The sequence below is a fragment of the Anolis carolinensis genome, chromosome 5, assembly GCF_035594765.1.
Source record: "Anolis carolinensis isolate JA03-04 chromosome 5, rAnoCar3.1.pri, whole genome shotgun sequence".
Taxonomy (NCBI): domain Eukaryota; kingdom Metazoa; phylum Chordata; class Lepidosauria; order Squamata; family Dactyloidae; genus Anolis; species Anolis carolinensis.
The window spans coordinates 24,159,925-24,175,712 of record NC_085845.1 but is presented as its reverse complement, the minus strand read 5'-3'; the positions used below and the strand labels follow the sequence as shown (position 1 = coordinate 24,175,712).

Here is a 15,788-nt window from a genome sequence, read left to right as displayed (position 1 = left end):
AGGATACAATATATTCAAAACTTGGAACATTATTTAGAGTAGTGCATCTACATCAGTGGTTCTCAACCTGTGGATCCCCAGGTGTTTTGGCCTACAACTTCCAGAAATCCCAGCCAGTTTACTAGCTGTTAGGATTTCTGGGATTGAAGGCCAAGACATCTGGGGACCCACAGGTTGAAAACCACTGATCTATATGGTAGAGTTACAACTTTAACTACCATGCCTCAATACTAAATCATGGGAACTGGTATTTTACATGGCCGAGCCTCTGCAAAATATTTGCAGATGCTTCTCATCAAACTACAAATCTCATGATTCCAAAGCACTGAGTCACGGGTGTTAATGTGGTGTCAAACTGAATCAATTCTACAGTGTAGATGCAGCGTTAGAAAGGTCACAAGTAAATGGAAATCAACACACTTTTCCTTTACAGAAATACGGTATTGTAATTAATTCTGTACGTGAAATTCCCAAATCCAACCTGGGGTACAGAAAATTGCCCAAGATTTTGATTTTAAGCTCCAGGGATGGATCAATAATGTACTTCTCATTTAAAGAAAAATATGCACATTGCAAATACAGAATGGCACAAGGTACAATTATAAGCTCCATGTTCTGTCTTTCTGATTCTAAAGTACCCACGCTATCCACAAAATACATCCAAAACCCCCCAGTCAAAACAAGTTCAGAATACATTGCTTCACCACATTCTCTGCTTGTTACCTTGTCAAGTTCAGCAGCAAAGTGTACTCCTACACAAAACTATTCAGTTTCTCTAGTTACTAGAGTCTAGTAGTTTGGAAAGTGTTAGGGGTTGTTTTTGGTTATGTTGTTACTGTGTGGGTGGGTTGTAGTATAAAAAAGCAAAAAAGGGTTGTTCTTTTGTAAATCTAATGAGCAAATTGCTATAGTAACTTGAAGTGTGCATCAATACAGCTACCGATAACTAGTGATTCTAAACAAATAAACAAGGAAACAAAGTTTTGTTTAATGATTGCAGTTTTTTATGCCCAAATAAATATGAAAATGTAAAAGAAAATTATATTCCAAAGAAATAATAGAAAGTAATTTTACATGTACCAATTGGAAAGTTGTTCATGAATAAAAATCCCAACCTAATACAACTTTGATTTCTTCTTTTGCCCCTAATTCCTCCTTCCTTTTAACCTTTTAATTGATTCAGTCATTTATATATGTATCCAAAGGAGTATCTTGTTTAATTAATAATTATTCATGCCTCCTGGAACTATGAAATATTTATAACACTTCTAGGCTGTGTTTTGGGAAGGAGTTGTATATTTTTTTATATAACCAAAGTAGAGACTAATCCAATGTCATCTTAATGACTTCACTAGAAACCACTGTCTGTATAGCACCATTGCAAGGACTGGGGCCCCATCCACACAGCTAAATAAAATCCCACATTTTCTGCATTGAACTGGAATATATGGCAGTGTGGACTCAGATATCCCAGTTCAAAGCAGATATTTTGGGATTTTCTGCCTTGATATTATGGGTTATATGGCTGTGTGGAAGGGCCCTATAGATGACAGCCTGCTCATTTCAGCAACTGGTATTCACAGGTAACAAAGAATGCAGGAGATTATTATAAAGCAGAGATAGATCAAGAGCAATGGCTCTTAAGGATTTTAACCCTACAAGGAGATAACAGAATCTGGCATTTCTTACACACAAAGAATGCGCTCTGTCTTTGAGCCGCAAATCTTCACTTTGAGAGATACTACCTCTAAAGCTGGAGATCCTATTTAGCTATTAAAGGCTGAGTCTCTTTTATCTGGAATCTTAAATTCCAAAATCAATTTTTTTCCACATATGGTTGAAATAAAGACACCTTTGCTTTACGATGGTTTAATGTACACAAATTGTGTTTTATGCACAAAAATATCAAACAAATATTGTATAAAAATCCTTTCCAATAAATGTTTAAGACATATATCAAAGATATGAAATATACACAATTTCATATTTAGACTTAGGTCCCATCTCCAAGCTATTCGGTCCTGATTCAAAGTGCAGGTTATGACCTATAAAGCCCTAAATGTTCAGGTCCTGCTTATCTTTGTGACCGTATCTCTCCCTACGAACTGGTTTGGGCTCTAAGATCCGCCAGGCAGGACCTTCTCTCACACCCGCCTCCGTCACAAGCACAGCTGGTGGGGACGAGGGAGAGAGCCTTCTCGTTGGTGGCCCCACGGCTCTGGAACTTTCTCCCCACGGAAATCAGATTCACCCCCACCTTGTTCACATTCCGTAAAGACTTGAAAATATGGGTGTTTCGATGTGCCTTTGAATAACAGGTTAGCTCGTAACTATTCCCGCCCACTCCTAATTTATCTATTGTTCCGGTTTCCAGCACTTTATTCCCAGTCCTGGTCCTGATCCTATTGTTCTGCATTTTGCACAAGCCCTGCCGTTTCCTTGCAATTCTCAACAGGCCCACTTTTCGGTTCTGTGATGGTCATTGATATATTTTATGATGTTTTTATTTTCTTGGTTTAATTGTTTTTAACTATATTGCTTTTGTTATGTGTTTTAATTTTTGTACTTTGAATTTTCTGTTATTCTGGGCTTGGTCCCCATGTAAGCTGCCCCAAGTCCCTTTGGGGAGATGGAAGCGGGTTTTTATTATTATTAAAATCCCAAATCTAAAATACTTCGAGCCCCAAGCATTTTAGAGAATGGATACTCAACCTGTATAACTAATTCTTATTGATACTACAAGGCTTAGTGTTCTGGGCTTCTTTGGCTTTTCTGTGGTATCAGGAGAAACAACTGTTGTTTTCACTTGGCTTTTCTCTCTATTTTACCCTGACTAAAGAATGGCAAAATATACTAATTTTAACAGTACCCATTAAAGTACTTAATTCTATGCAATGCATCTCACAAAGTGAACCAATTAGCTTCAGTAAATATTTGTGAAACAAATAAACAAGAAGGCTTTGTTTCTCAAAGCTGAAATTAAAAACAAAGAGAAACCTGTTATACCATTATTTTGATTTAGCAAGTTGGGCTTTTGGGGATACTTTTAAATTCTGTTTCATAGCAGGAGGCTTTTAACAAGATGAGTTTAAAATGGAACAGAAAATCTCTCTTCAAGAGAACTCCCATTTAAAGAAAAGGGTTGGCAAATTTTTCTGGCATTCCATTTTTTCTTTTAAAAACCCCCAAAAGAATTCTTTGAAGATTTTATATGATTAAATAAGCATTTTTGATCTTAAATAAGGATGTCCCAAAAGTTGTTACTGTATAAAGATTTAGTTTGTCCCTTCTAGCTCCAAAATTGAATTTTAAATTACATACATATACTGAAAATTCTAGGCTGTTTCCTCTGCTATAATTTTAAGTGGTACAAATGTTTTCCAAAGTTACTTTAATGTCTAAGATGCGAATCTAGAGAAGTTTTATATACTTTATACACTTATAAGGGTGTCTCAAGAATTTCACATTTGGCACATGTAAGTAGACATGCCTTTCCCCTTATATTTTACATGTCTAGAGAATTGTATCATTTCCTCAGCAATATTAACTAAATGACATGACAATCTAATGAGTTCATAGCATCCATATGTTGGTATTTATAGTGATATATTTGGTTTCTGGTCCACAACATCAGTGTGCAGTCCACTTGATGGAAGTTTTTGTTTATTCTTGTTTATAAGGAAGTCATGAAGGACAGAACACCTGGATGCACACTGTTCTGCTGTGCACCTTCAAGCTGTTTCTTATTGAGACACTAAGGTAAGAAAACCTATCACAAGGTTTTCTGACAAGATGAACTTCTCTCAGGTTGAGAATATGTGACTTGCCCAAGATCATCCAGTAGATTTCTACAGCTAAGCAGGAATTTGAAACCTAGTCTCCCAGAGTCTTGGTCCAACGGTTGGTTCTCTTACTGCCCTATCTCCCCATGAAATGTTCACATAAACCCAAAAGAAAAGATAATTCAGTGCAAGATGGCAGAATATGTGTTCCTCTAAGATAGTGGGTCCCAACTTTAGGTCTTCCAGTTGTTTTGGACTTCAACCCCCAGAAATCCCAACCAGTTTATCAGCTATTAGGAACTGTGGGAGCGAAGTCCAAAACATCTGGAGGACCAAAGGTTGGGAACCATTGCTCTAAGACGTTGTTGTTCTGAAACTGGCATCAGCCCTAACTAGCATTGTGGATGGTGAGTGATGGATGATGAGTTAATAGTCCCAAAAGACAGCTCCATACATCTCACCACTGGTTTAGAAGTTTGAAGTATGATGATCTATCATCATCATCATCATCATCATCATCATCATCATCACCACCACCACCACCACCACCATCATCATCATCATCATCATCATCATCATCTGCTATTGGAGATAGATAGAATCGACATGCGTATCCTCTCACAAGATTCTCTGCACAAAATTCTAAAATTACATACAAGTTGATTATCCCGTATTTGTAAATCCAAAATCCTCCAAAATTCCTCACATGGACGACTGAGATACTGATTTTTGCTTTCTCATGGTTCCAGGTACACAAACATTTGTTTTATGTACACAAAGGTACTTAAAATATTGTATAAAATTACCTTCCAGCTATATGCATATGGTGTATATAGAATACAAATGATCTTTGTGTTTACCCTTGTCTCTCATCTGCAAGATATCTCATTATGTACATATGTGCAAATCCTGAATCCAAAATATTTCTGGTTCCAAGTATTTGAGATAATGGATAATCAACCAGCGCTTATTTCATGCCAGTAGTTGGGAGACGGATTTTGATAATCTGGCTAAAGAAAAATTGACACGAGAATTTGGGAGTGATAATCATCAGCTGAGGCCTGGGAAGCTCAGCTGGTTGTTTTGGCAGGACACATGAAGGGCTTGCCACCCTGTCCACTTGAGTACCTTGAAAAGCAGGAAAACAGTTGCCTCTTTTTTGACCCTTTAGTTAGGCCACACTGAAGAAGAAACAGGTATTTTAAGCTTGCCAACCCAAAGAACACTGCCCCCCATCCTGTGATGGAAGGGAAAAAAAGTAACAATGGATGCTTACTCCCACCCTCCAATGATCATCAAAATATAAAAAAATATATTTTTGAGCTGTCCATGCAATGAACAATGAATTACTAATGAGACATTTGGTAAAGTTTCTATTCCCAAATGGGTTTTATTAGAATGATGTGCAGTAATAAAGAAATTGTATTTGTTTTTTTAGTGGGGGATTATTTTTGTGCCATTATTTATGCATGGAGATGTACCAGAATTATATACCATATTTTAATGAAGATATGACCCAAGGATTTGCCTCAAAATTTGGCTGATATAGAGTAATAGAGCAATCTTCTTGCAGATTTCATATTGTATTTTATTGTTATGCTAGGAGCATTTTGGAGAGGCCAATCTCTGCTACCAATTAGGCTTGCGAGGACAGCTTTTAGAATTGTATTTATTCATCAGCTCCACATTGCCAAAACTCATCAATACTACAATACTCACTGTGCTCACATACTCTATGCCCATGCATTTCTAACACTATAACAGGGATGGTTCAAGTGGGGCCTTGGGGTGGCTACTGGGGGGCTCAAAATGCCCACATTTCTCATATTGTATTTCTCAAAGAGTGGCAGTTCACATTTTGATTATGTTGCAGGCATTCTTGGCACGGTTTAACTTAAAAAACGTCTTTTTCAAAACTAGAAGTCTACCCACTGCAAATGCCCACCAGTGGCTATTTAAAGAACATGCAACAAGTAACATAATATAAAGTCCATTTTATTCTCTTCAAATACATTATCCTAATAAAATAACACAATGTTATTGTCTTCATTCCGTGAAAAAATGGTAAACAATTAAAGTGAAATGATGCAAAGATACAGAAGGGATCCATTCTTTCATTTCATCAATTTACAATTAAGAAGCAGTCCTTCCCATTCAGATACCCTGGGAAATGGCAAAGAACCCAAAACTGGTAACACCCAGAACTGTTTTTTATTTATTTATTATAACTCCTTGAATTTCCAAGGCAGCTTGGCCAATCATTATTATTGATTGCATTGTGGTAATGTATGAGAAATTTCAGTTTTCTCTCTGCATTAATTTTTAAATACAATATTTCTGGCACATTTATTGTCTGAAAGTCTGGAATATAATAACTTCCAATGGTATGTTTTACACTATTTTAAAAAAGGAGAAACTAAGTGACACCTTGTATTTTTCAATAACAGTTCGGGGACACTAAGCTGTAGGAATGAGAGAGAATAAAATAAAAAACGTACAACAAACCTGTTTCATAAAAAGGCACTTTCCATCATTATTAAACATTTCAGATGTAAATTTCTAATAAGATCGAGCGAATGTGAGACAAAATGTAGCCCAAATAAAGTTCATGAATGTTTTTTTTAAATATGTTGCATATTTGTAATAGTATAGTTTTATTACACCTTTTCACGAATTTATGATAATTAACACAGATATATAATAAGCCAATATTGCTACTTTGTTTCCCAGTAACAGAAAAAAAAGATTGGTCCTGCTTTTAACCAAAGATAATCAAACTACTGATTAGAACGTCCTTTTTCTAAGATATATTCTGAAAGAGTAATTTTAATTGCTGTTTCTAAATATCACTGATTTTTAAATGGGGATTCATACATCCAAATAAGCAACTATGAGAAAGAACAAAAAGAATCTATGATACTGATAGGTAGGGTTTCACCTCCAATGCCTAGAATGAGTCAGAACAAGTTCTTTCTTCAGTTCTTAAGGCAGTGGTTCTCAACCTGTGGTTCCCTAGATGTTTTGGCCTTCAACTTCCAGAAATCTTAACAGCTGGTAAATTGGCTGGGATTTCTGGGAGTTGTAGGCCAAAACACCTGGCGACCCACAGGTTGAGAACCACTGTCTTAAGGGATACTTTTGAAAATACAATGGGCCCTTGGTATCCACTGGGATTTGGTTCTAGGACTCCTCGTTGACACCAAAACCCAAAATACAATGGCATAGTAAGATGGGTGTTCCTATATAAAATGATAAAATCAAAGTTTGCTTTAATGGATTTATTAAAATTATTTTCAAGCTATGGATAGCTGAATCTGTGGAGGCATATTTATACATATACACAATGAACTCACCTATTTTTATTGCTAGCTTGCAAAGTGGAAAAGAACAAATATATATAGTGCTATGGTACCCTAGAGACACTGATGAGATCTGCTGTTGCCTATGAAAACTTGTGTAGCAACAGAACAATTAGTCTCTAAGGTATCATACTACTTAAAGATGATCACAGCTATTGGGAGGGGGACTTTCTCTCATTCCTGTTGTTGCTGCTCTTCCAGCCCTTCTTTCAAGAGCAATTTTTCCAAACGGAAAAGTCAACACAGGACTAATAGTCTTCCATTTTCCTTTTTAATCCATTGTTGTGACCTGGCTGGGAATTCTATATACACCTTACTAAACCACCATTCCCGGGATTTCATGGGATGTTGCCATGAAAATAAACATGGAATCATAGTGTTGTAATTGCATAGTGTAAAAGGGCTCCTGCCATCATAAACAGGAATTCTACCTGGCTCTTAGAGCATTCATTAGGGATCCCGAAGATCCCACCTCACCCTGCCCAAGTTCTCTGGTCTTGTATATCCCTGAAAATACAGCAAAATGGTCAGGATTCCTCTCTGAAGACAGGGGTGGGTGTTGAGGGAGGGATTAATTTTTGGGAAAATGTGGGGCACAAGGGAGTAACAGTAAGGGCAGCTTCTCAGTACGGGTCTTGCAGTGATCCATCCATGTTGACATTGTAGGCTTAGAAGTCCATTTTAGTTCCCTTCATTTTATGAAGAGGATTGGACACCCCACTCCACCAGTGAGACTCAAATAATATTGTTTCTGAAACCTACAACTACAAAGCAGGCAAGAATTGAACAATATGCCGAAGAATAATCTACAGCTCTACCAGATTGTTTAACTTCAATTCACAGCAGGTTCACAATGATTTCTTGAAAGGAGCTATGTTTTAAAGTATATTTCACCTTATAGACCATACTACACACAAACACAATCTACTACAAGCATTTTATTTCTTCTTCCTCTCCAGATGCCAAATGTCAGGTCAATTTAGAAGATTTTTTTCTTCTATGAACTTCACAGATTTCTGCTGTGGTGAGCCTCAAATGGAAAAGGAACTGTTGGATTAGACTTAAAGTGTACATAGTTCAGTATTCTGTTTTTCATCATGGCATAACCATTTGCAAACAGGATACTAATTCAACATGCTGAGGGAGTCAGAGGAACACAGACATCTGATATCACCAACAGTTGACCCCTTCTTCGTGATTTTATCTGCAATCCCCTTTTAAAGCTATTTAAATTAGTGCTGATTAAACTTTGTGGCAGTGAATCAAGCAAATGAATCCAGATCTCCATGAAAATTGACTAGCTCTTTACCACCACAGCCCTGGGCAACTCTATCTCAGTTCATGGAAATGTTATAAAAGAGAGTCAGCAGACTCTGTTGAAAGAATTTTTGGTGTAGGAATGGGAGAAAGATCTACTGTTATGGAAGGTAGAAGTTACGTACAACCCATTTCAAATTGTGCAATTAAGCACTCCTTTATAAGTGTTTCATCAAAAATCAACTCAAAAACCCTGGATTGACTTATCCACGGGTCCTATCCATGGGTCAATGTGACTACTATACCTTAACCCTAATAAAGACGGATCCATCGCCTTCTCTGAGTGCAGTGGCGAAAACAAGAGCTTAGTCCAATCCAGGAGAGCCTAAAAGAAGCCTAAAAGACAGTACTCTACTGACTGTGCCATGTGACCACTTCTGGCCTATTAAAATGCCTGGGTAGAAAAATGGCCGTGGCAGCCAGTAGCAGCTGACCCTTTGAGGCAGCATTGGTGTTTTCCCTTTCTGTGGAATGGCCAGTGGCTTATCCATGGGTCATATCAAACGCCCTAATTTTGATTCCAGACCCTGCCCTCAACTTATAACTGAGGTTGATTTATACATGTGTGTATACTTTCTTCTATCTTTACACAGAACACACTAGGGTGCATTCATCAGTTCAATGGGGGCCCTGGTTATCATTACAAGGCCACATATTCCACTATGCCCTGTAGCTATACAAATATAGTATTACTAATATGTGATCTGAAGTTATACAACCAAGCAGAATTTATGTGAAGGCTAATTTCAAATCCCCTAAATCGCATCCAACCTGCTCTAAGAAGTAGGACTTTCCCAGTCCCCTTATTTCTTTTTCTGACATGAGCCCTCACAGCCATCCATTCTGGTTCATTTTATTTCTTCACACAGTAAATTTCTTTTTTAAGGCTTACCAATTCACTGTGCATAAAAATACTTGTGAAATCATATCCCATGTGGAAAATCTGAAATCTAACATGTTAGTCTACAATAATTCTAACAAGACAAAACAGTGTTGTCATAATAACATCTGATACCACGATTTATCCCTGATAAAATGTCAAATATGTACATGAAAATGAGGGTAAGGGTTATAACATTCTATTGGCAGAACTTAACCAAGAATTTAAAAAATAACACTGTGCTGAGCAACGCAAAAGCTGATAAATTTCTTGGGAAGAAATTTTTAAAAAATTCAGATGAGCAAATCCAGTGATTCTGGCTATGAATGTCTTCGACAATACACGTTTTAATGTTTTTAGCCACAGAATGATCCTAAGGGCACTCAAAAATACAGCATATAGAATCCTTGCCCCCAAATTCTAAAAACAGGCTGTTTTCATGCTCCCTAAATAATCTAACCTAAAAGTAGAAAACAAATATGTTAGGAGCCCATAAAAAGATTAAGCTCATTTTTCCTTGCTAATACATAAATATCTAAGGCTAGTAATGTGATCTGATGGAGAAAAATGTGCACAACGTCATTTTAAAAAATACACATTGCAAAATATGCACTTTAAAAACAAATCACACAAAAAATACATATATCTGAACATTATGTTTCAAACATGTGTTACTCGAAGAATACAAAATTGTGCATATTAGGAAAAGTATACTAAAATCTACACACATTTCAACAAAAAACCAAAAAATCATGGAATCCGATATGGACTTGTGATGGGCTGAGAATATCAGTTGCATTTAATTGTATCAGCTTCAATGATAGGATAACGAACCTGATGCATTTCCACACTCTCAGTCAGTAGGACACAGCCTAAAGAAAGTGACCAGTTCCTGTCTGACCTTGGAAGCTAAGTAGGTTCTGCCCTGGTTAGTAAATGAATGGAAACTACCAATGAATGCCAGGTGCTGTAGGCTATATTCAAAGGAAGGAAAAGGCAAGCTGTTTTGTGCATAAGAAAATGCTACGAAGTTCATATGGTTGCCATCAGTTGACAGGTTACTTGAAAGCACATACAGGCACATTTTTAAACAGACAACTACGGTTGTTTATAGAGGACAATCTTCCATTTGAAGGGTAGTCAGGGAACATTCCCCTTTTTGAGGATATCCTGTATTTCAAGGCCTATCTCATCTGAATCTGATTTAAAATGGAAGAATTACAAGAAGGGAGATCTGGAACCTTGAAGCTATCCATCCACAGTTAGCTCCTGGACACCAGGCTCAACTGACATCCAAGCAACCTGGACATCGTTTTTTTCATTCGTGAGACGTATTGCAATTCTGTTCAAATTACAAAAGTAAGCCAAGATCCTCCATTATACTTTTATAATAAACATTAAGATAGTTAAATGATGGTTGCCCTACAGCAGCCGCTGTTGAATGCTGTCATTGTCCAAACAATTGCCTATCTGCAAATGTGCCTGCTTTTTCCACAATCCCAGTGAATCAAGTGCTACACCAAAAGCACTGATGAGTAGTTCTGTATCCTTCAAGAAAGTGGAAGGCCATATGCAACTGCTACACTTGCAAAACTACACTTATGCAACTGCAAACTGAATACAGATGCCATGCCATGGTTCAAAAAACACAACTCAGTGCATAAGGAGATTTATTACCTTCATTCTACACATATTGCTTTCTATTTCAGTGATATATGAAGTTCAGTGGCAAATCAAAGTCTAATACTCTGAACACGTCTGTTACAAAGTAGATTACGCAATCCACACTATAAGCAAGGGAAATGCATATCACTACAAGGAGACCAATTTATTTGTGCCACCAAATCTACCAATCAGTGAGAACCAAATGTGACCAGAATTCCATTCCATTTTATTACCTAGGCTGGAAAACAACAGTATACCACCTGTTGATCCTATTAATATTTCCAACAGAAACAAAATTAAACAAGTCTTTGTTTTTAAAAGCATGTTATCTATTTCTGTCCACAAAACCCCATGATAATTGCCAAGGATCTGTCTGCTTTCATTTTAAGAAGGGTACTCTTTTGACAGTCTGTCATACAAGTTATGCTTAATTGTCACAGCATTCACAGATGTCCCACAAAAATCAACACTGCTTTCAACAAAACAAGAAAGAAAAAATGAACAACAAGAAACAGACTTAAACCCCTTCCTCCAAACCTTGGTATTTGAATACTTACGGCTGTCATAGCATATGTTGCCCAAGGCACGCCCTGTTTGAAGGAGCACTTCCTGATCTTTGCAGTTTAAGAGCTGAACCAGAGGCGGGATCAAGCCAGCATCAACGCACGGATTCCGCATAAACTCTACAAGCCACAGAGAAAGGTTTAATTACAGGGTAGTTGCTGGGATCTGATGGTTTCTTGTTATCAGAGCCTAGACCAGAAGCATCGGAATTGCATTTCTGTACAATAATAAATGTAGGAACAGAATACAAATATCTGAGCTTAAAACAAAGAAAACAACCCTACGAATGATCATCATATTCAAAATTTTAGATATCAGTTGTCAAATGTGGATTCATTTGGCAAGAAGATTTGAAATAACCTTTGTTGTTAGATCAGTTAAATACATGGCATATTTTAAGAACAATGACTAGAGGAAAAAAATATAAGATTACTAGACATCTCTTGCACGTTAAAGAAGCACAAAAGAACGCAATTAAAGAAAATTTGATTTAAGAAAGCAAAATTAACTTCTAAATTAAATATCCAATTCAGTAAAAAAAATACTGATAAAACCATGAAATGGGTGCAAAACAAAATGTCAAAGCTATAGATTCAAAGGAGACAGCAGTATGAAAAGTGGCCCAATGGTATTCAAGTCTTCCATGTATGTGGGGTGGTAAATGAGGCATCTAAAATGTTGAAACTGTTTTGAGGATAGGATTCAGCACCTTGGATAGTTCTTTTAGAGTCCAGCCTGAGGTCCCTTCCACACAGCTGGATAAAATCCCACATTATCTGCTTTGAACTGGGATATATAACAATGTGGACTCAGATAACCCAGTTCAAAGCAGATATTGTGGGATTTTCTGCCTTGATATTCTGGGTTATACAGCTGTGTGGAAGGGCTCTGTGGACCCTTCTAAACTGCCCCTATATCCCAGGATCTGATCCCAGATTATCTTCTTATCCCAGATTATCTAGGATAAGAATCCAGTTTAAAGCATATCATCTGGCATCAGATCCTGGGGTATAGGACAGTGTAGAAGGGCCTAAGACCTAAAGTAATTTACTGCCCTAATAACATGGAAGACACTAATCACCACTGTCAGGCTCTCTCTGCTTGACCATCATGCAGTATTGAGTAAATCATTCTCCATTTATAGAATGAAAATAGAAAAGCACTGCATGTTACAAGTGTTTGTTTAAGGAGAGATAAAAACAATTGTAACAGTTTTGTAGCAGATAGTATAAGTATTATCTATCTACAGTCCTTACAATAAACTAAAATGGACACAAAATCTATATATATAAAAGAGTGATGGCATCAGGGCAGCGGACAAAACAACAAAACTACAGGCCCCCCAACCTCGAAATTTGACAACACAACCCATCATTCACGGCTCTAGGTTGATACAACAAAAAGAAAAGAAAAATAAAGTCCTAATTACAGGGAGAGGAATAATAGTTTTTATCCATTTGCTGCCAGTTTGAAAGCTAAGCTCCACCCACTTGGTCTCCTAGCAACCAACTCAGCCCAGGGGACAGGCAAAGTTAGGCCTCACTTAGGCCTCTTCCACAGATTATCAGATTTTAACTCGATTTATATGGCAGTGTAGACTCAAGGCCCTTCCAAACAGCTATATAATCAATTTAGAATCTTATATTATCTGCTTTGAACTGGATTATCTTGACTCCACACTGCCATATAATCCACTTCAATGTGCATACTAAACATAAAGACAATCATACAACAGGCATTCAATACCACCACTACCTCAACAATTTCTCACCAACACCACCAGACAACGCCACAGCAACGCGTGGCCGGGCAGAGCTAGTATTTTATATAATGCATTCATTATTCCAAGCTCATAGATCAGTGGACACAGAAATGAAGACACAGAAATGAAGGCACACTGTTTCTAGCCACAGGGTTCTTACTATTTTTGACTCCCAATTTTGAGGAAAAGGTGGGAGATGCAGCTACTATGCTTTCTGTAAAGAAAGGATTGTATAAAGGCATACCTTGCTTTAAAGACACTTTGCTAAGACTACATTTTTCAATTACACAACACAGCATCATTCTATTTACAACATTTATGCACTTAATGCTGCTAGTGTCATATTCTAGCAAATTTTATTTATTAATTTTACTTTTGCATCATTGTTTTGGGTTGGTTGCTATTGGAGTGGGGGTGTTTTTCATACTTCCATGCATGTTGGAGGAACTCTCTCTCAGATTTTGCCTGAAAACAATACAAAACTTTTATTTTAGAATTTGTTTGTGCAGACTTGGTGCACTTTGTGGGTACTGCATGCAGCCTTGGTGGCCATACTTTCCTCACCAATGTCACATATACTTGTGCAGCAATGTCATTGTTTCCCAGCACCTTTTATTTAGCAGCTCTCTGGCAGGATTTGCTTTGTCACATACTTATTCACCTGAAGCCAATGGCCATTTACTCAAAATAAATGGCTTATTTCAAGGCTGGGCTTTGAAATGCCTAATGTTTGAAATACATTTGAATGCTTTGCTTTTATGAACGTTTTGTCTTAGAGTTGGAGAAAAAATAGGTGTTTTAAAAACCACAAGCTCAGTAAGAGTAAACAGTCTGAACATTATTTTCCTACGCGCAGATGCATCAGTAATGTGTATGCCAATGCACACCACATTCCAAAACGAGTCTCAGGTGCTGAATATAACCTCTGGCAGCTTCAAACAATTACTGCTGCCTTCCAGGATAATTATTTTCAGCGAGTTCTGAAAATTTACCCATATTGTATTATTGTCACTATTGCAAAGATAAGCAGTACTTTAGAACACCAAAACAATATACTGTGCTCAGGGGTATGTGGAAATGAAAATTTAACCACGGTTTTCAGCTATGACTATGCTGTTATGTTTTTACTCATTGAACGCACTAAACTTTGAAGTCTGCATGCCTGCTCAAGGGAACAGTGACAATGGTTACATGTTACTCAGGCTCTTTATTCAGGCCAGAAGGACCCTCATTACTCCATGGAGTCTTCTTCCAGGCATCACGTCCAGCTAAGGTTAAGTACTTCTGGTGCAGGATATCTCCCAAAGTAAGTAAGTAAGTACGGTCTGGACAAAGTTAACCAGTGAAAATTTGCAGGATATAGCCAATTCATTTGACAAGTGTTCACTGGATAAGATCTCACGAGTTGCTGCAGGACAGGAACAGCTTATTGCCAAGACTAACCCTTCAATTCCTATGGACCAATTCTGGACTGAGCCGAGGATGCAGGTATGCTGGATACAGATTTCTTTTTGCTTGCAGTTGTGCAGAGTCATGTCTCTTTTCTCTGTATCTAAAGGTATTGCACTAGCCTGCAAACAGTGTTATAAATTCAGACTTCTATATGTTACCAAAGCAACATTAAATTCGCTTTGTTCCTGCCATCCCCTATTAGATTTGTGCTAGCATCTGGTAAGAAGGTAACAGCAGCACAGGGAAACTAACTGGAGCTTGTAGTTGCTTGGGAGCTTGCTGAAGATGACATTACAAGATATTTGGAATCACTTTGCTAGACCCTTGTGAAAATCCCAACAGTAAAAAGTATACCAACATCTTCCTTTATTATGTAGGCTGATGTCCCACAATGGCCTTAACAGACCTTTGGAGAGAGAGAAAAGCATCAGTGTAGGATGAAACCGATCAAGTGTTTCTTTGGGTACTGGCAAACATTATGTAAGAAACCATAAAAAAGAAATACAATAGAGTCTCACTTATCCAACATAAACGGGCCGGCAGAATGTTGGATAAGCGAATATGTTGGATAATAAGGAGGGATTAAGGAAAAGCCTATTAAACATCAAGTTAGATTATGATTTTACAAAGGAAGCACCAAAACATCATGTTAGACAACAAATTTGACAGAAAAAGTAGTTCAATACGCAGTAATGCTATGTAGTAATTACTGTATTTACAAATTTAGCACCAAAATATCACAATGTATTGAAAACATTGACTACAAAAATGCGTTGGATAGTTCAGAACGTTGGATAAGTGAACATTGGATAAGTGAGACTCTACTGTGCCAACGAATTATAGCATCAATGTAAGTTAAAGTGTTAAATTCAGAAATAAGTCTTCAGCAGCGTTTGTTGGCAAAACTGTGGAAGTCTGCCACATAATTTTCCTTAATTAACAAAAAAACAACAACAATACTGAATATTTTCTACAATGGATAATACTTTAGAAAGGATCATGACTGC

At 37.3% G+C, this 15,788-nt stretch overlaps 1 protein-coding gene across 10 annotated transcripts in view; it reads right to left on the bottom strand.

The window, feature by feature from the left end:
• rap1gds1 (Rap1 GTPase-GDP dissociation stimulator 1) overlaps window positions 1–15,788 on the bottom strand; it is a 128,608-nt gene that overhangs the window by 35,660 nt on the left and 77,160 nt on the right. For all 10 annotated transcript variants that reach the window (XM_062982261.1, XM_062982262.1, XM_062982266.1 and 7 more), the window contains one exon: window positions 11,561–11,686. In XM_062982261.1, coding sequence (XP_062838331.1) covers window positions 11,561–11,686 — 126 coding nt within the window. The remainder of the gene's footprint in view (window positions 1–11,560; window positions 11,687–15,788) is intronic.